The sequence below is a fragment of the Hoplias malabaricus genome, chromosome 8, assembly GCF_029633855.1.
Source record: "Hoplias malabaricus isolate fHopMal1 chromosome 8, fHopMal1.hap1, whole genome shotgun sequence".
Taxonomy (NCBI): Eukaryota; Metazoa; Chordata; class Actinopteri; order Characiformes; family Erythrinidae; genus Hoplias; species Hoplias malabaricus.
The window spans coordinates 29,336,022-29,357,730 of NC_089807.1; the positions used below are offsets into that span (position 1 = coordinate 29,336,022).

The 21,709-nt window shown below is 37.4% G+C and overlaps 1 protein-coding gene across 1 annotated transcript in view; it reads left to right on the forward strand.

The window, feature by feature from the left end:
• The window catches only part of csmd1a (CUB and Sushi multiple domains 1a), a 603,150-nt gene that overhangs the window by 361,537 nt on the left and 219,904 nt on the right, over positions 1-21,709 (forward strand). Inside the window, exons 8-10 of the mRNA XM_066678438.1 lie at positions 6,962-7,043; positions 8,272-8,396; positions 17,595-17,716. Of these exons, the coding sequence (XP_066534535.1) occupies positions 6,962-7,043; positions 8,272-8,396; positions 17,595-17,716 (329 nt within the window). The remainder of the gene's footprint in view (positions 1-6,961; positions 7,044-8,271; positions 8,397-17,594; positions 17,717-21,709) is intronic.

Below are 21,709 nucleotides of genomic sequence, written 5' to 3' on the forward strand. Positions count from 1 at the left end.
AGGGTGCTAGTCTGTCACAGGGCATCACACAGTCACTCGCATACTCTCACCTGTGGATAATTTTCCACTGCCAGTCCAGCTTCCAACATGTTTCTGCGCTGCGGGTAAATCACCAAGAGGAAACCTGCCCAGACACAGGGAGAACACACCAGACTCCTAACAGAGGTGGTGTTTGAACACACATCCCCAGGACCCTAGAGCTGTGTGACAGTAACACAATCTGTTGAACCCTCATGCCTGACTTAAAATTATGTTTCTTGAATCCTAATATAATATGGCTGAGGACCTTTGAATGATTATTTATTTGTTTGTTTGTTTGTTTGTTTAACCAACCAACCCACACCCTCTAACAAGGCATTTCAGCTGACAGTAAGTGTAATGAGAATATATAGAACTTCTTCAAGCCTTGTAGTGAAGTGCCTCAAGTGACTCTTTAAGAACTTATTGAGAGAGTGCCAAGAGTGTACAAAACTGCATCGTGGCACATTAGGGCTGCTTATTCAAGAGGATCTAAGAAGGTAGGCAGAAGGCTAGCCCATGCTTCATCTGAGACATGAGAGACCAGCCATGGCTTCTTTTCAAACAATCACTAATGACAGTCCATCACACTTGGAGGAGAATACTACATCACTAGTAATCCGCACTGGCTTCACAAGAGGTCAGCTCAGCTTTCAGCCACAGATGGCATCATTGCAAGTGTTTGAATATGGGCCAACACTTGTTCATTCCTGATGTACATTAATCATTTTGGGGATATTGTATTTTATCCCATCTTGATTATTTATTTCTATTTCTACTCGTGAACATCCTCATTATTATTCTAAAATGTAGGTTCTACTTTGGGTGTACCCAAACTAACACTCTCTCACTGAATCTTGTCATTACATTCAAACACATTTGTTGGGCTTTCTTTTAAGAGTTCATCCAGTCGTGTTATTCACAGTGCAGCATGGCCTCTGACCTCACTAATGCCATCAAATCCTCACAGAATCATTTCAGTATATAGACTAAAAGCTTATTAGTGTAGTAGAACTGTTACTGCAGTAAAGGATGACAAAATACCTGCAGAGTCCCTTCATTTCCCGAGAGGTGAAACAGGGGTGTACAAACCTTTATCTGTATAGTGTTTCTCTGGCTGTGGCTTGGTGCTGTATTAAAGTGTGATTAAATAATCCATGTCCTCTGAATCAGCAGAAGCTCTTTTTTCAGTTATGTCAGCTATTGAACACAAATATTAAATATAAAAGAAAGTAGTGCACAATAAAATACCACTGAGTGCTTTGATCAGATCAGATCTGTTGGTGACAAATGAAATGAAAACCTAAATCAATGAGTGGAAAAAACATGGCAAGTGCAGATGCTTCCCAACAAGTTATGGTATAATTAAGCATTTAACATCCTACTATGCTCTGTGGCGTGTATAAAATGCAGAGTAGGCCCAATTAAAGATCACAGGGTGTCCGACCATCTTTAACCATAGGCCCACAGGTCATAAAATACATACTGCATATAAAGATGTATCGAATTCTAAAGTTTCAGTGAGGAACAATGTCTATAGTGGCATTTTTGCATTTGAATATTTGAATATCTTAACTATTAATACATGTTAAAATACATCATGTGCTTTTTAAGGAATTTGGTATTTTGAGTGTTTTTGATCACGCCGTATATTCCTTGCTTTTTTCTGGCACTGAACAAGTGAAAATGTGAAATACTTAGTGGCTCTTTTACTTTTTATTTCAATGAAATAAATGAAAGTGGAGTCTGTAATTTTTCACAGTACTGTACTTACAGCAGATAATCTACCACATTCTCCAGTGCACATCTTTTTTTTATATACAGATGCTGGGTTTAAATATATCACTGCTATATCCGCTAATGGATGCCCAGTCGATTTCAGGGTGGTATCGTAGAGGAAAGTAAATGTACAAAAAAGCAGAAGGGGAAGAGTAAAAAGCCCTGCTTTGATCACGAGGAATCACTTCTGAAACTCGTATCAACAATCAGAGGCGATGACATTTGAAGACCACATCAAACGGAAGGACATGACGGCTGATCAAAAGGGTCTTAGCCGGCGAGCGGCTGGCCCAGACCACTCGTAAATCCTCTGACCTTGCGCTGAAAGCCCATCCCTGGCCATGGTCACACACATACACGCACCGGCCCAGGCCAGGTGATGCAGCTCTATTACTGATTAATTAATTCTGTGTCACATGCATCAAGAGCATTCCCAAATTACACTCCACATTCGCAGCACTTTCCGGCACCATCGCTAATTTACCTTCAAAACTAGTGGAGCATGTAGTATTTACTGATTATTAGAACCTTCCCCAGCAGAACTTTAAAGGGGTGTGGAATGATAAAGCTCTATGGAAAGGTGTTCCTATAGGAGTCAGTGTGCTCTTGCATGAAATTCAGTTTAATTGAAAAGCATTGCATATATTGCCATATAAACACTTTTGATTTTATGAGACTTTACGTGCTTTGAAGGAGCGGCAGTTTGTGGGTGTTTTATGAGAAGAGGCCATGCTATTTGCTACATCATTCCATACAGGTGTGAATGCAATAGAGATATGGAGAATACAATGCAAGGATAGAGCTATATTCTACCCCACTGACCATTATCAAGCCATACCATACAGTGTATACAGATATATCCTGTTTGTCTATTCTATGTATTCCTAATATTATTAACATTAATATTTTAGAATTGTTATATTGTTATAAAAACTCTAGTTGGGCTGGTACCCTCAGATGTACATCTTAATGGTGTCATGTTTGTTTACAATTGTAGACTGGTGGGTTGCAATCATAACCTCAAAAACTTTTGTTTTGTTTTTATTTAAAACACTTATTTAAAATAATACATATAAATGTGTATCTTAAAGTTATGTTTACACTGTTAGTGCCTTAAGTGAACAAAATGTACCTGTACAGTTCCTTTTAGTACTAAATGTATTACATTTCACATTAATACAGTTCTTTGGATTATTGTCATCATTTATTTTTGTCATTAACTCACCATCGTTCAGAACTGTAATTGCTCTTTGTTCCATAGAGTAAGTTCAGGTTTTATCTTCAGCAAATGCTTCTGCAGTTTTGTACTTGAGTCTGTCCTGCCAGTAAAAGGGTAACAGTACAAAATGAAAATGGTGAGAAAGAGAAAGAGAGGTTTTAAAAAAGAGGAAAGTGTGAGAGAAATGGAATAAAATAGATAATGAATTGTAAAGCGAGTAAAACAGACATAAAGCAAAACTACAGTGGAAAGAGAAAATGGTGTACAAGAGCAAAGGAGTAAAAAAAAGAGAATGCCATGAAAGGGCAGAGAGGAATAGAGTGAAAAGGTGGAATACAATTCAACAGCAGTGAAAAGAGAAAACGGAAATAGAGAGGGAGCGAGAACAAAGGAGTGGAAAAGTGTGAAAGCAAGAAGATCATAGAAGGGGGAGAGTGAGTAAAAGACAGATGAAGTTAAGTTGCCCTATGTGTTATATAATGTCCTCAGTATAGTGTTGCATTTGTTTTTATATTTCTTCATTTGAAATGCTAATATATGCGCAAAGCTTGGGAACCACTTTAAAATAAGACTACTTTATAAATGGTTTAAAATCTGTTTATTCCATGGTTATTAATTAGACTGTAAACACCTTAAAAATAATTAAGAATCGTTTTTAATACAGATATAGAAAGGGCAACCATGACCTTTTTTTTTTTTTTTGTCTAATACTGAAAGTGTCAGAGAACACTCCAGGTACAGAATAATCTAAGACCTGAGGATATTAATCTAGATGCATCTGTTAAGTTACACCATATTATCATCAATGCCTAAAAAAAGACAAGCTAATGGTGGTTAAATGGTTAAACATATTACCAGCTAATTGCTGAAGCTTACAGGCGTAATGTCGACTGAATGAGAAGAAGGTCGGGATCTGGCGAGACCTTAGGTTTAACAGTGTGGATGAGGGTTCACTATTTGGCAAATAATGTCACGGTTACCTTTTCTATATATGGGATACTGATTATTAATGATTTTTATGTGTTTACAAGCTAATTTATTATCATTGATAAATAGATTATAAACAATTTAAAAAGCTTTATAAGTGTAGATTCATTAGAAAGTGTTTCTCAGTCTTAAAGGAGCAATATGTAATACTGACAGCAATGGTGGGAAGAGCTTTTTGTGTCTGCTTTTATGTGTACCTGGTCACCAGGAGGGGTGTGGACTGTACAGTGATTGGATAGAGGACGCGGTCTCAGGGCGAAACACCAGTATTGGTACACTCCAGAATGGGCACTTTTCAAAGAGAATATATGGGCTTCAGCACTGCTCTCAGAGGCACCAGTGCTTTAGTCAGGTTCCTTAATCTCTTAATCACCTTGGTCATTTTATGATTAAGTACAGTAAAAAAATAAAATATTACAGTTTGCTCCTTGCTGTGCATGGCTAATTAATCTCTAGCTTAATATGTTTTGTTTGGCTTTTTTCTGAAATTGTGGAATAGGGATGTTTTTCCCCCACTCAACTGCGCCTTAGAGTCTTTATAGTGGATATTAAATTAATCTGTTTGTCATTGTGATGTTTGACATTGGGCATGGTGACCTTCAGTTCCTTTTATTGGCAGTGATTTTCTATAGAGATTGTACACCTGTGTGTTCAGCTTTTGAGAAACTGGTTTTAAAATGCTCCAACAATGTAACCCACGTGTGGAAAATACAAATGCAGCAGCATTAATTATACCCGTAAAACACCTTGCTAGAGAGAGAGAAGAGTGGTGAGGGAGATATAGAGACTGAGAGTGAGAGGAAGAAGAATGCGTGATCTCTTTGTATGGCTCTATGCCTGGAGCGGAAACTGTAAGCTGACCTAATGTGATTTTGGCCAGTAAATGAACCCGGCTGGTGTCAGGGAGTAATACAGTATTTGAGGTGAGAACGCTTAGGATGGTCACAGAGTGGATGTGACGAACGCTTGCTATGACCTTTCCTTCTTCCTGCCCCCCCAGTCTCTCTCTTTCCCCATCTCTCTCTCTCTCTCTCTCTCTCTCTCTCTCTCTCTCTCTCTGTGTCTTTTTATGGGAAATAGCCTTGAGCCCCTGATCACTAAATCCCCTGTCACCAAAGCAAGAATAGATATTTCATCTGTGAATGCAATCCGCCCAAGCCCAGTGATGAATACCGCACCTTTCTCCAGTCCACAGGATGCTGGCTGCTTTAATTCCACACACCAGCCCCGTTTGTTGTTTTCTGGCCGCTTTTCTTTTATTTCTTTCTTTTTTTTTTCTTCAAAATTCTTGAAGGTGCCTTTCAAATTCCCATAAGCTCCTAAGCCACGTTATTTCTTCTTTACATTGTCCTTAAATCTGATGCACCCTACTCAGCTCAGAAACACCATTACCGTTTCATAAATAAAGATGATGAAATGCGTTCTGTGGAGCAATTCCCCAGAGGAACCATTTTGGTTCTCCAAAGGACATTTTAATGAAAGATTCTTTAAAATATAGTTGTTGAAATGAGATGTGAGAGTCTTAAAGGTTATGTGTGTGTGTGTGTGTGTGTGTGTATATATATATATATATATATATATATATATATATATATATATATTATTATGTAACATAAATATTTTATAGTATTTGATATACTCTTCATCTACATATCCAAGCCAAGAAGCTTTAGGAGTTTGAAGTCTTATAAAAAGTCTTTTATGTCTTTTTTCCTCTGATGATGTTGTTTTTGTTTATTGGATGTATATTATGCACAGGGTTTAAGATTAATATTAAGCTTATTAGAATCCTCATATACTAACCACATACTATAGTGCTTCTATACCAATTAAAGATGTCCTAGAACCATTTAAGAACCTTCCATTTTATGGACGTTGGTTTTGAGAATCAAAGTTTACAAATAAAGGTGTCCTAGAACCTTACATCCAAGCCAAGACTGTGGCTTAACATTAAGGAACCTTCATTTGTAGGAATATGTTTAAAGAACCATTTCTGTAAATGTGAAATTTTAAGGGCCCTCCACATATTTTTAGGGTTCTACACCAACAAAAATATCTCCTAGGGTCATGCCTCCAAGCGTAGAACTATTTAGGAACATTGATATTTAATAGTATATGAGAAAATGGGAATGTCTGTCTCTGTAAAGCACAAGCTAAAGCAGTGGTGTGAGTAATGGCTGGTGTGTGCCTTGGAGTCTGTTATAGATTTTGATTTTAAAGTGCGACTGAGTGGAATTTTGCTCTGATTGAAACTAATGGGCCTGATCTTCTTAGAACACGGAGTAACGATTTAAGGGCTGTTTTTTTTTAATCTGTGCCTCAAGTCACTCTATTCCTTTTTTTGCTGGCCCTGTCTGACACACAAAGCCTTTTCATGTCAGCAGTTCTTCACCTCCCAGTCTGTAAGATTGTGGCTTATTTACAGAACACAGCCTTGTGTGCAGTCTTTTGGTTTCCTGTGATGGTCATGCCTCAAAGACCACCTACACTCAAACTTGTGCTATTAATAGGCTCACCCTGTGGGTTAATATGTCGTATTTTGGTTATTTAGGCTAGTATTTGTGTCATCATCACATTTTTTCCATTTAAATTACATTTTTCAGTACATCCAGTACACCTGGGAAATATTCCACCATTTATGGATTGCTAGGCTCACATGATCTTATTTCCCCCATATTCTTTGCATAAATAACATACTATAAATAGGTTTTTTAATACTATTTTAGTGTTCTGTTTTGTTGCATCTGTATTTATGGGTTGTAACACACACACACACGTCGATAAAAAACAATAAAGCCAATGTAATGTAACACCAGTGCTGTTTCTGCTATATGTAATCAATGTTTCTGCTATAATGCTACAATTTATCACATTTTTCATATGCATAATAAATTGTCATTAATGAACTTATTTATTTAGATGCATTTAGATTTATTATTTATTTATTTTTTGTGGCAGTGAGTCAAGGGGGCATGGCAGCAGACATTTGTCCAGATCCAGGAATTCCGGAGAATGGGAAACGAATTGGATCCAGCTTCCAGTGAGTGCCCCCACTGTTTCTCTTATGTGCTCTTGTCTGGTGTAATAGGAGCTCCATGACTCTGTGGTAATTAAAGCACACCCTGCTGTCAGACATATGCAGCCAGAGCTTCCGTGCCACAACACCGTCAGAGCCCAGGACGCAAAAGTCAAACACACTCAATTACTGATGTCCTCCAAGTTATTCTTGTCCACACCCCAGTCAATTAGTCACTTTATATTCAAAATCAGCTACTAACCAGTTTTCAGCTGGCAGTTTAGATAACAGTGAAGCACACTGTGTTTAATTACTGTAAATTATTAACAAAACAAAACAATCCACACTTCTACACTTAGGCTGCCAACTGTTTAGAATTCTACAGGAAAATTGATTTATTTTATACTGTGAAATAGAATATATTTCTGACTGACTTCTTTTTTGTGGGTGGGGGGATTGTAGTTTTCAAATTACTGTTGTATTAAAAAAAATACTCATTACATTCTCAATAGGAAACAAAGTTAAGTATGATATTTGTCTGAAAATTCATTCGAGTTTAATATATTTGTGGGGGAAAAAAATTATATATATATATATATATATATATATATATATATATATATTTATATAAAATGCTTATTATATCTTAATTTAATTTAAAGCTACATTTCAAAACATTACTTTCCAAAATGTAATGCCACAATTATTTTAATTCCCCATTATGTTGAACTGCAAAAATAAAGCGTAACTGTGGGGGGAAAAACATCCAGTAATGGATGTACACTTTGTTTCACTTAGAAAATTAACAAAACATTTTCTTTTATATTGCATGACTGCATTTGAATACTGAAAAAAAACTGAATGAATAAATCATAACTCCAGTAGTTACCAGTGCTTTTGATGATATCGGGACATTTTTGCGCTAGATAGTTTTTGAGCTTCTGTGGGAGATGCTATGTAGCTATCGCTGTCACTCAGTTGAATAGAAGTGGCTTTGGGGTGGCTGCTAAAATAAGAGAGCTAATGTGGGGCTAAAAAAAATTATCTTCATTTATTGCAGGTTTAGTGACTGAAAAGCGAAAATCCAGCTGCTGAGACAAGCGCTTCACAAATTGCATTTTTCTCCCAACCTCCCCTTTCCAATTTGACAAAAAGAAGCCTGCAAGCCTGCAATGAATGTGTGTGATTTACGTAGCAGGTCACTCGCTGACGGTCATTGTTTTTCTCCCCTCTCTCCCTCCATCTCCTGCAGGGTCGGAGCCAGCATCCAGTTCTCTTGTGATGACAGCTATGTGCTGCAGGGATCAAAGAGCATCACTTGCCAGAGAGTGACCGAAACCCTGGCCGCCTGGAGTGACCACAGGCCGATCTGTCGAAGTAAGTGTGAATACGGCTCCATCCCAGCCCTGTCCTGACACTTTCTGTAAGGACATTGTCAAATCCTGTTAAACCAGATGCACGCCACATGCCGACAAAGAGCGAAAACCCACCCAATCCATACTTTTATCCTGGGTAGCATCTGGCGGGGGAGACGCAGAATATGGCTGGGTTCATTTTCCAGTGCACTGCAGTTTAATCTCACACACACACACACACACACACACACACACACACATACACACATACACACACACACAGAGAGTACATATGAAACCTCATTTAACCATCAGGCCATAAACACTTTTATATTTTTATTTATTTTACATTCTTATAAATCTAAAAAAAAACATTAATATTAAAAAGTGGACTTCCTCAGTATAACTCAACCATATCCATAATAAATAGATATAGTATATGTCTGTAACTTTTGATTACAAACGAAAAAGTGTTAGGTAATGAACACAATGAAAAGTGATCAAATCACAAATTTTCCACCACAGGGTATCACTCTACTTTTTGCTCTTTTTTTTTTTCATTACAGCCACCTTTGTTGTAGTTTCCAAAGTCCGCAGTTTGTGTTAGAGATGGTGATTTGTAACATCACAGTCTACATTTTTGCAGGGAGCTGATGTAGTCGAAAACGAATCAGGTGCCATGGACCAAAAGGCGAGTCGAGTCGGGTAGTGTGGGTACCGTGCAGTGGAAAAGTCCAAATTGGTTCTCCAGTTCTTTTAAGCCTTCAGGAGCTGTAGCGAAGGCCTAATAGGTCACATTAACTACAAACTTAATTACAATATGACATTAGAATCGGCAAACACTATCTTAATTTTCAGTGGATGGGTTACATTTTGAAGGGAATCGGGGTTAATGTTTCTAAGCTAGGGCCCTTTAATAAAAACAATGAAATTAAAAATTAGGTAATTTAATTCTGCCTCAAACTTATAACATTAAATGAATAAATAAAGTGAATATCTGTGAGCTTTGAGATAACTTATTACTGAAATGCCATAAAGGTGCCAAAAATCAGCATTACTACATTGGCACTGTTCCCTCACTTAGAGTCATTTATAGTTTAAACTTATCCGTAATAGTCATAGTTCACCACTGATATCAAGTCAATTGCTGGTAACTGTAGGACTGTAAAATTAAAATAATAATAATAGCAAGCTATTTTCACCTAAAAATCAGCCTGTGATTTGACAGAGGTATCAAACTAAAATACAACTGTGTATTACAGTTACTGTTCTCTTTTTCCACATTCTCTCTTGACAAGCAAGGCCTCATATAATGTTCAACAGCCTATTTGTGCCCATTGCAGGTTTTTGGCGAGTAATTCAAGTCGTTGTTTCCCATTCACATTCTGTCGTTTCCATGCATCCGCTGAGCAAATTAATTAGACGTGATGTTTGCTTTAATTACGCTCTGTCATTTTGAGTGCCTACCCACGGTGCCTCCCTCCACATCTCACAAATGCACTAACCTGGACGGAAGCCTCATTTAAATACACAATTTCAAGTTTAATTAAAGTTTTGCTTGCTCTTGCAAACATGGCCATCTTCCCACCAAACTGTGGTGAATTGATGAGCGATGGAAGAAGGTAAGGAAGCTGGAAAGGAGGGTTCAGGACAGGGGATTTGCATCCCTTATGTTTTGAAGTCTATGAAGGGTGTTATCAACTCTAATCCATACAGTTTCCATGCTGAAGTTTAGGATTGACAGTCGGTTTGTTTTAAATCCCTTAAGAGAGCTACGCTGCCAAAAATCTTGAGTGAGGGCAACCTAAGCTTTATCGATTTATATAATGTTTCTCATTAGGAGCTTGTCATGAGAATATTATTACATTATTCTATCTATTTCTAGGCATTTATTTTTCTTATATGTCATGGTCACGTGTAATTATCATACAGCACTGGTGGATAAACTTATCTTCAAAGATCATTTTTCAAGTGAGTAAAACGGTCTGGCGGCACTGTGGAGGAAAAATTGAATGAGAACACGTGAACATCTAATAGGTAAAGGAATGTCATAATATTCTTACAACAGTGGTAGAATAACACTGACATATATTGTCATATGTCATTTTACACAGGCCAATCATAATATTATGACCCCCTCCTTGAATCTACACTCACTGTCTGTTCTCTCAGCTCCACTGTCCACACAGGAGCACTTTGTAGTTCGACAATTACAGACTGTAGTCCACCTGTTGCACTGCAAACTTTCTTATCCTCCTTTCACTTTGTGCTTTAATGTTCAGGACCCCCACAGGACCACCACAAACAGGTATGATTTGGGTGGTGGATCATTCTCAGCGCTGCAGTGACATTGCTGATGATGGTAGTGTGTTAGTGTGTGTTGCACTGCTAGGAGTGGATCGGACACTGGAGTTTTTAAACACTGTGTCCACTCACTGTCCACTCGGTTAGACCAGCCTACCTCTTGGTCCCCCTTGTAGATGTAAAGTCAGAGACTGTAAATAGTTTGTGTTGGTCATCCTCTGACTTTATTAGTGGACACAGGGTGCTGTTGGCGGGCTGTTTTTTGGTTGGTGGACTGTTCTCAGTCCAGAAGTTACACTGAGGGCTTTAAAAACTCTAAGAGAATGGACAATGAGTGTAGGTACAAGGAGGCAGTCATGATTTTATGGCAGGACTGTGTACAAGAAATGCTGGATGAGCATGTGTCACAAACATTTAATAATATATTGCACTTACTAACCATCTTATATGTAATACTTTGAAGGCTAAATAGAACAATTAAGGCAAAGTTGTTTTTTTTTCTTCAAAGCTTTCTTAAGTTTATAGATTCATAGAAAATTCTGACTTTACCCAACTGTGCTCTAAAAGTAGAACAACAAATTAATTAGGAGACTCTTTCACTGAGATTTCAGCAGCACTATTAAACATTTAAGATTACACTGTTAAAAGTCAAGAGGTGAGCTGGTGCAGAAATGTCGCAGAAGACCTTGCCCTACCTTTCTAAGCTTCAGCAACTTAACTTCTTCACAGCGCATAATGAATCCGGCAGAATAACCTCCTCGCCCATAAAAAAACTCACACTGAAATAACCCAAAATAATGGTTACGGGCTTTTCCCCTCCTTTTCCCAAAGGCTTGTTTATGTGCTGCAGGAAGGGGTCATTCTGGTTCCAAGGCCTCTTTAAGCAGCAGTCACTATCTGTTCCATAGCTCCGGTCTTTGTTTTCCATTTATGCCTTAAATAAGGTTGTTGAGCCTGAAATTGCTTTGTTGTTCACATGAATTTGAATGACAAAATAGGTTTTGAGTGAAAAGTTCAATTATGTAATGGAGCAGTTGTCAAAGGTGGTTGGCTGACGCTGAGTGCTGAGTTTCTGAAGTGAACTATACCAAAGAGTAGACCCAGAGGTGGCTGCTATATGTAGGCTAGTGGTGTTAATTCTTTCAGAGTGATAAAGGCATCAACATAACATTTTGTTTTTAGCATCCATGTCACTTTACATGCAGTAAAGAAATTACTAGAAGCTCAGTATTAGACTTCTGTCGACTCAAGAACAATAGCGCCATCCGAAGTCTATGAAATATGAACATATCTGAAATGGGGAATTTAACTCCAGACCAAGCTGTAGATTCTTGTAGAGGATTCAGAAGATTATGACATACTCAATACAGAGTGAAACATCCCAAATTCTCTATTTGGGCTAATGTTTCATCTGGTAGTACTGGTTTGGTCCTGTAATCTGATTGGTTGAAAGAGGTTGTTTACTAGTGGAGCCATTCAAACTGTAAGTATATACACATGGCAATATGGAATGCCTTTATGCAATTACATCATTGAAAAAATGTTTCAGTATTTATCTAGACTTTTTATTGTCTCCTTGATGGAGTTGTATAAAACCTTCAAATAGTATACTAAGCTGTGAGATACTGATGTGTTTTGAGCTGTTATATTATGACCAGCTGTGAATGAATATACCTTTCATTTATCAACCATTTGCCTTCATTCACTTCTTTACATGTCTTACCAATATAGTGATTCGTGGAGAATGGATTTTTCTCAAAAGCTGCTATTTTGGATGTATAATAAAGCTTTTATATGATATAGGGATTAGCTGCTGTCATCCGGTAACATGTTATTTTTCATAATGATTACAAAGTAGGGATAATAATGCAAAGGTAACTCAATGGTAAGCTCACACGTAATACAGGGTAGACTGGAAAAAGAAGCTGCCTAGGGTGAAATGCCCTCCAGCACTCTTCTATTCCCTCCATATCAAATGATGAGGCCAAATATTTCCACATGGCGGTAGTCTTACAGATTCTGGAATGCAATCCAATTTTGAAGTCAGTTAATCAGTAAGTCAGTTTTTTGTGTCATTGTATTAGTGATGTATTTGTTTATATCATATCATTTCTAACAAACATCTACAAATACCAGTTAAGCAATGAATTATATATTTTTTTTGTTTAATGTAATATAGGCCTTGTTAAAATACTAAAACGATTATTAGTAATAGTACTACTAATAATAATAATGCCATGAAATTAATGTTGCAATAGCCTATTGCATTTACAAAATGTGTTATCAATTAATTGATTTATTTATTAATTTATTGTCATTTAGTTATCTATTCTCATTTATATTTGGTAATAGTTTTTGTATAGAAGGTCAAAAAAAAAGCCAGTTTGATCCCCACGACTGGCAGGAAAATTGGGATTGGGGGCTGAAGGAAAATCTGTGTCTCTAAACATACATGGCTGAATGGCCTTGAGCAAGGCACCTATCGCCCAACTGCTCCCCAGACGCAGGTGATGGCTGGCCACTGCTCTGTGTGTGTGTGTGTGTGTGTGTGTGTGTGCGTTCACTACCATGGATGGGATATATGCAGAAGGCTCGTTTTTTTGGAAATTATACACTCACAAATAATATCACATTTATACATAGTTTAAAGTATACACAATAACAAAACAACAATAGAAGTACATTTATAGGTTCTGGTTTCGCGGCCACTTTTCATTCTTCAATTACAAGCCCTTTAACCGTTTCTGGATTTGAGTGTAAGGGTTAAGCTGAGACCTGGACTGCTGGATGTCTTGAAAGGCAAAGAGGACACAGGCCCCCTGAAGACATTAATCAAAATGAAATAAGGCAGAATTTCAGGCCTTTAGACGGCAGGGTAACCGTGTTTGACAATTTCTTTGCACAGTTCCCCCAAACCGCTGATTGATCCAGACACTTTTTGTCTCGGCATCGCCAAGTACCCTCTTTAAAGATAACACTTAAATAGCTTTCTCTTTTTTTCTCTATCCCCTCTTTCTGGGGATGAGTTTGGGGGCTGAAGGTATAAATGGAAAGTTAAAAAACTCTTTAGCCTCATGATTTAATAATTCCCTGTGGCTTTTCTTTTTTCTTGCACCTCTTGAAGAGAATCATTGGTGATCTCCAGAGATTATTTAGACTTAATTACAGACTACGTTACAGACCTGTAAATGAGCAGTGGCTGTGTTTGACTCTTTCCCGCTGCTAATTCAACACACCGGTCGTTGGGTAATTAACAAGCCTTCCGTTTTCACTCATGTGAGTTACATCAATTTGCAGCTGTGCAGAGGGGGTCAAAATCTGGCCCTAAACTAAATTTTTTAGTTTTTTTTTTTTTTTTTTGCAAAACAATAATAAAAGGAACTGTTAGTCATTTTTCCAGTGATTATGATTCATGTCATGCCATTATACTGACACCTAGTGATGTGGAGATTTCTGAAACTGAAGACAAAATCTATTTTTGACATGGCCCAGTGCCATGTGGGTAAGCCATTCTAAGGAGCATAATAAGGTGTCTGCCCATTGGTTAATTTGCAGAGTACAAAACAATTACATTCTGCATCTTGTGAGTTGCAATTTAGAGAGGGGAAAAATAATAAAATATATTACAAAATCAGTTTTATACATATTGTTTAATGCAATGGTTAATTAAATTTTTTTATTTATGGTATGCAAATTTAAGGAAACTCCTCCTGGAACTGCATGTTTTGTGTATTCTATCAGTGAAAATAAGTTAATGCATCCCTGGCAGAGAACACTAAATTCTGTTTATTTGCTGAATCCAAAATACTGGGGGAAAATGCTCAGGAACTGATTATGGCTGTAGTTTAGCAATCCATGAATAAATGAATAAATATTGTTTCATAAACACACAAGGGACAGGTTCTAACACAGGCAGGCAGCAAACAGAAGGAACAATGCACATAGTGCAACATCACATTACACTCTTTAAAATAAGAATCATAAAATGTTCTTAAAATATTAAAATGCCATAGAAGAACCACTGCTTTGGGAAAAAGAGCTATCTTAAAACCCATCCATTTAAAGCTTCTTCAGCAAACTAAAATTGGTTCTTGAATGATGCACCACAAAAGCCCTCCCTGGTGCCTATTTTTTGTAGGCTACATGTTAGGCCTGAAAATAATTGTATATAATTTTGCACACATTAACTATAGCCTATACTGTCAGACAAAGGAGTACATTAATGTTCACTAAAGGTACAGACAGCATAAATGCACCTTCAGATGGTTTCCCAGTCATGCTTCATAAAGGTACATTACATTCTCTTCTCCAGGAGGAAAAGGTGAATATATGTAACATTTCATAATAGAATTGCTGTATATATTTAATGAAACGTAAAAATCTACAATTAATATAAAACATGGTACATTTGTGTTCCCTGGAGATTACCACCTAAGTGACAGTAAATGGTTCAACCACAGTGTACAATGTCAACACTTTTAGGCAAGCAATTGAACCCAATAATGTACAGCTTGTGAATACATGTGCTTTGATATTATTAAATCGATAAATAACAAATCGACTGGCTCGTGTACCTGCCTTGCGGCCAGTTATTCTGGTTAGGCTCCAGACCCACCACAACCCTGAACTGGATGAGTGGTTACAGACAATGAATGAATGAATGAATGATAAATAACAAATAATTTTCCTGTACAGTAGCACTGTTTCATAAGGTATTGTGCCAATCAACTACCCCTTGCATTAGCCTCTGTCTATTGCTTGACTAAATCTGAAAATCTGTCAAAGACCATACATGTAAATGTAAATAAATCTAAATGAACTGCACCAAAGTTAAAGGCTTATTATGAGAAACTCACTTTTTTGGTGCATGTGCCCATTAATGTAGGTATCTGGAGCCTACCAACTGTGGGTTTGTTGTACGCTGAAATACAATGAGCCCATTGTACCACCCCTCATTTGTGATCTCCAGTCACAGCACCAGATCCACTTTCATGTGACAAAGACAGGGTTGAACTAAGATAAGAGGACCAAGCTAAAACGGTAAAAATTAGAGTGTCTGTGCCTCAGTACTTGCTGCTGCTCGCTGTGGGCTGTGGAGAGCTGTGCGTGGGAGAGCTCATTATCATTTAAAGGAACAGACACCAAAACCATCGTTCTGAATAGGACTATTATGACTGTGGAACAATGGTCCTCTGTTGCTTGATCTTTGTGGTATTTTGATATAAGTGTGACTTAGACATTTCATTAAGACCCCAGGAAAAGTGTTAACTCGTGGAAAAGGTGTATAATATGTGACTTGTTACAATTGATAATAACTTTGCAGTGTTGAGAGAGGAATAATTTTGTTTAATGAATTGTCCAATGTGTAGAGGTTAGAAAAGGAAATGTGAGCTCTTTTGCATTTGATGTGTCTCTTCATATATATTTATATATATATATATATATATATATAGCTTCCAGACTGATTACATGATGCCCTCAAAGACGAATGTGAATTCCCCGTGTGAGAATTTCAAAAGCCTAATCTTTTCATAACTCTACCTTTCCAAAAGCCCTGGCTGTGTCCCACTGAGTATCAGATGAGGCCACAGCAAGGACGGCAGAGTGTTCTTTCAAGTTGCCAAAGAAAATCCTCAGCTAAACACAAGGGACCATGAACAGTTAATACCTGCTCAGAATAGGAACTGGGGAAGAATGAAATATGTCTATGCTATGTTAGAAAAGGAAATTATACTGAATCATGAGATCAAATACCTAATTACTTTTTCAGATATTGAAATTATTACAGTATGTGCTGCATCATTAATCAGCTAAAAATAATAGGTAAAAATAATCACTGATAATATAATGTAAAATTTGTGCATATTTTTCAACATTCATTGACTTCTTTATAAGAAATGTGTACATTTTAAGTTTTTAAGCTGGGGCCTCAGTAATGGAATATGTATTTTAACAAATTAACTATTTTCATTTAACATTTACATTTTTAATACAAAATTAAATTATTTTCAATAAATATTTGAATTCTTGTAATATAAAATATTACAAACTTTCCAGTAATGCAGTAAAAACCACAATCTGTAATTTGTTAATTCACTTTTAACAGCCAAAAGGACATTTTTTTTCTGTCTGCAATTTCATGTTTGTTAAAATTTTATACATTTAGAAATTAATGTCAGCAAGATACTCAAAAAATAAATATATAAATTAATAAATAAATGCTGAAACGGCGTCATGTTTATGACTGGGTCACATCTACTTTATTTTAATAGTACTTCGTAATATTTTGGAAATTGAATATTCTAACATAAGGCTATGATTTTTTTTTATAATCTGTTCACTCTAATTTTATACCACCATATCATGAAAATTCCACCTGCTATATGTTATTATTAAATAAAGCTGTGATATTTACTGCTGAAATATAGTCTTCTCCAGTCATTGTGCAGCATTTGTGCTGCATCAAGATTTCTTGTCTTTGGTTTGTATTTCTGCTGTTAACAGCAGTGGTGCACAGAAAGCTAGTAGCTTGAGACATTTGATCTAGAAATCAGAGGCTGTAGTCCATCCATTAGTGATTTATGTCCTCTAGCTGTTTGTTACTGATAGGTTTCTGACCACAGTGCTGCCCTTGGATTGATATTTTCGGGCTAACTATACTTGACCTCACAGTAACATTCACACTTCTTTGCCACTTTTATTATAAACAACAGAATTGTACATTGCTGGAAAACAAAATCAGCTCAACCACAGTCCTCTGGTCAACAGAAATGCCCTTTGACCAACAACAGATGGTGTCAGGAACAGTGCAAAGCTGTTGTTTCTTATAAAATGACCATACTTTTAAAAGAAAACCATAATTTAACTCTACTTCAACTTTAAAATGCCTTGCTATTTGTTTTTCTCACCTCTGCAGCACGAACATGTGGCTCAAACCTGCGAGGTCCAAAGGGTGTCATCACGTCTCCGAATTACCCCGTCCAGTATGAGAACAACGCCCACTGTGTGTGGGTCATAACAGCTGTGGATCCAGAGAAGGTGAGTCTGCAGTTTTTTCTTTTATTTTCAGGATTTAAGATAAACCACTGGAATGAAGGATTGTGAAGGACAAAGGAGTCATAAGAAAAAAAAAAAAAGATCAAGGCTGTAGTCTTGTATATAATTCTTAAAAAAAAAAAAAAGTCTGGAGTATTTCTGAGCCCCTGAGTGCTGCAGTCTGCATAATGTTCCACCTCTTGCCCTGCTTGTCTAAATTATGATGGTCACTTCCATCTCTGTGTCTGATTAGTTTGAGCTACATATCAATAGCTCTGAGCACCGGCATTATGATTCTAATGGACCACAATGACCTTGCAACTGGAATGAGCATAGAGGTGTTTAATTTAACCGTGGACACACTGATAATATCAAAACAAAATTCCATCTTAGACTAACAGTCCTATTGGTTTTCCTATATGTCTGAGTGCAGGTGATTTAATGTATTCATGACCTTCTATAACTATCCTTGGAATATATTTTCCATTGTAGCCTGTTATTGCACACAGAACATTAGAAGTAAAGCCTCAGACTAGATGACATTCCAAATAAAAAATAAATGATTATCATTATCATTATGATTCACATGCTAATGGCAGTTTACATTTCACCCTATTTGACTAATGTGTTTAATATTAAAAATAACCTGAAAAAAAGTGTTAAAAGCGAAAAATACACCTAACAATACTGTTGTGGCGCTATTGAAACTTTACTCAGTTTTCTCATTTCCTTTTTGTTCAGCTGCGCAGCTCTCTGCAGATCAATATGGAGTGTGACAAATTGCTGTTTTCCTGAAAAACCATGTGTCATTAAAATGAGTCACTACAAAAAAAGCAGACATATTCTGTCTAGCTGCCTCCATGATTATCTACTCTAGAGGCAGTGTGAATGTCAGATCCAACGTACAAATATTCTGCAGTCCAATCAAAATTGGAATACTCTAGAATGAAGAGGATATTGACATCAGAGTTTTTTAATTATAACATAAACCGTGTTTACATTTTACAGTTTTTTAAAACTAGTATCTTTAATCTATTACACCATATATAGGTAGCCAGCCCTTATAATTAGTTAATTTATTTGCACCCACTTCTATATGCATTTTATTAAGGCACACTTATGCGCCCATGTTCAGACGTGCACACAGAACTTGTAACTTATAGTCACTATGGAAAAGTATGAAATTATGAGACATTCTGGAGAAGCTGTACATGGATTTAAGTTCACCATGCCCAATGCCAAACATAGGCTAGGTGTTTAAAGTCCCCCAGATTCAGGATATGGAGCAGTGATGGAACTCCACCCAGTACATTTGGGATAAGTCGGGATCATTCCTTATCAGCAGCTGTTCAGCAAGTTCCTGTGGTGAAATGACATCCAGTCTTCAAGACAATGCTCAATAATCTTTTGTGAAGCCTTCCAAGAAGAATTATAGGCTGTTAATTCTTTAGTGGTGGAGCACTCTCTGTTAATGCCCTTAACTTCCAAAGAAATATTGGACGAACAGGAATCTGCAAAACTTGTAGGCATATTATGTATATCTCATGTAAATCTCAATCTAATACAACTCACAAAAAGTCAATGGCATTTGTTGGCTTGCTGTAAGGGAACTGAAAGGATTTCTCAGAAAAGAATAAGGTCATTACTTTCAAAGAACTGGATGTCAGTAATTTTTCATGGCAATGGACAAATTACTGAGAATCAATGTAATAGGACTAGGTAGGTAAATGGACGATGAACTGGCTTTGTAATTTTCTTTGGCGTGTGCTAATTTTATTAGCTAAAGTGGGCAAAAAGATCAGTGCGTACTGACTCTGTGTTTTAGACATGACATGAATGTGAAGCGAAATAATCTCAGATGGTTAAATGACACCTAGCCATTTGTTTGCCTCTTTAAGGACATTATCTAGTCTTTTTTCTTTTCTTCTCTCAGTGCCCAGCTCCACTGCTTGTCCATGTTTCCCAGCTTCGAGTTCTGTTGTCCAGGTTCTGAAGAATGGGCAAGCAGGGTGTTCATTATATATAGCCATAACATTAGAAATGTCAGTTTGCATGCTGAAAAGCTTTCAGGTGTTTTTACACATCCCTTACTCTGTAAATGTGAAAAAAAACAAAGTGGCTTGATCTAAAACTGCTCTGTGTGTCACTAGCTGAGCCAGAAAAAAATGGTATCTGGAGGTTTGGATTGTAGAGAGAACTTAACATGTAAAGAGATGAAAATACTGCTCTAATTCAGCTCTAGAGGTGGGCAATATTGGCTTATTTTTCACCACTAACTGCATGAAAGTAAACACAGAACAAAAGTGCACAAATCTGAACAACTCGAGTTACAAATGAATCTTTTTTCTGTGTTTTTTTTTCACCTCTAACCATGTGGAGCTTATGAATGTAAACATAGAGAGAACAGCATTTCCCCAGAATCATTGACGATGCCTTTAACTTAAGGTCTCAGCATTCTGCTCACAGAAAAAATGTTCGCCTGGCTTCAACGAACAGCGTGACATAATTGTGGAGAAAACGAACATCCAAAGATGTTGCTTGGAGGCTTCATTCACAACGTCATGCACATGGCCACTGGACGAACTTCAGGGATGAAGATGCTACGCGACAAAACCTGTGATTGGTCGACTGGCAAAACAAAACCACAAAAAGGCAGAAGGCATTTTTGGCTTCATGTAACTCTTATGAATTTATTTATTTATTTATTTATTTATTTATTTATTTATTTATTTCAGGAAGTAAGCTGAGACTTTTATGCAGAAAATAGAATATATAAAATAGAGTGCAGTCCCCAATAGAGTGCAGTAGTCTAAGCTTTGTGTTGTGAAATAGAGTTTAATCAAATTAATTGATCATGTACTGTCTTGATGGTCATCTTTTCTTCATTTCCCTCAATGCAGTGCTAGCCAATGGGGGTGGGTGGGAGAACGATTATAAGGGCTTGTGACTGACAATTTGTGCTGGGGCATTAAAACCAATTTGTGCTGGGTCCCAGAGAAGTGCCGAATGTGAGCGGCGAGACGTGACCCATAAAAGTGCCCATAGTGATATCTTTTAATTGGGCCCAAAATACCTGCTAGCCAGTGCCAATGTCTGTTAGTTAATCTTCTCCTCCAAGCTTGTCGAGCTGTGAACTGCTATTGAATTAGCAGTAGTTTGAAAAAGTGTGGCTGCTGACCTACATGACTCATAGAATGTTTGCCCTAACCTTCACCATCTCAACTTCTCAGCATGTATCCTAAGATTAGCTGTAGCTGAACTACAATGGGAAACCTACCTGACCACTAATTGAAGGGTAAAAGAAAAGAGAGGGTTGGTGTCAGAAACTGAAAGATATCAGAATACTTTAAATCCAGACAATTGTGCGAAGGAGAGAAAACAAAAGTTCCTTTAACTTAGATTGGAATCTCTGTTATAGTTGACAACAGCCTAAGTGCAATTTCCCTCATTGAAAGTGATGCATGTTAATGACCAGCAGTGTCGGACAAACACTGCAGCAGCCCTATCAGAGAATAGAACGCTGAGGCCAGTTGCTGTCTAGCCTGGAGATGCAACCAGTTGAGAGTAGCTTCTGAGAAGCCCAGAGTCATTTGTCACACTATAGCTTTATGCTTCTGTCACCGGCCGAGCATCTGGTGGTGATGAGCACATGCTGTTTCCTTGGGCCGTGTTTGGTCCTGTGTCCTCTATCATTGTGGTGCTGCAGTCCCGCAAGATGACTGCTTCTCGGTCCTCCCAGAGGAATGAAAACATCCTTTGACGCTGCCTCTTCTGAGAGGAAAGGGCCCTTATGTATGGTATGCTTCTCCGGCTAATGGCTACGTTGGTGGCAGTCATGGTCGCAAATCCGCTGGGGCTCCACATGTTGTGACAGTTTCAACTGTGGCCCATCACTCAGCGATGTCTCCACGTTCCAGCCTCTTTTTTGTTCCCTCTTCCACTGTGGAGTGCTGTGGGACCACCACAGACTTGCAAAGCAGAGAAGGAAAACATAGG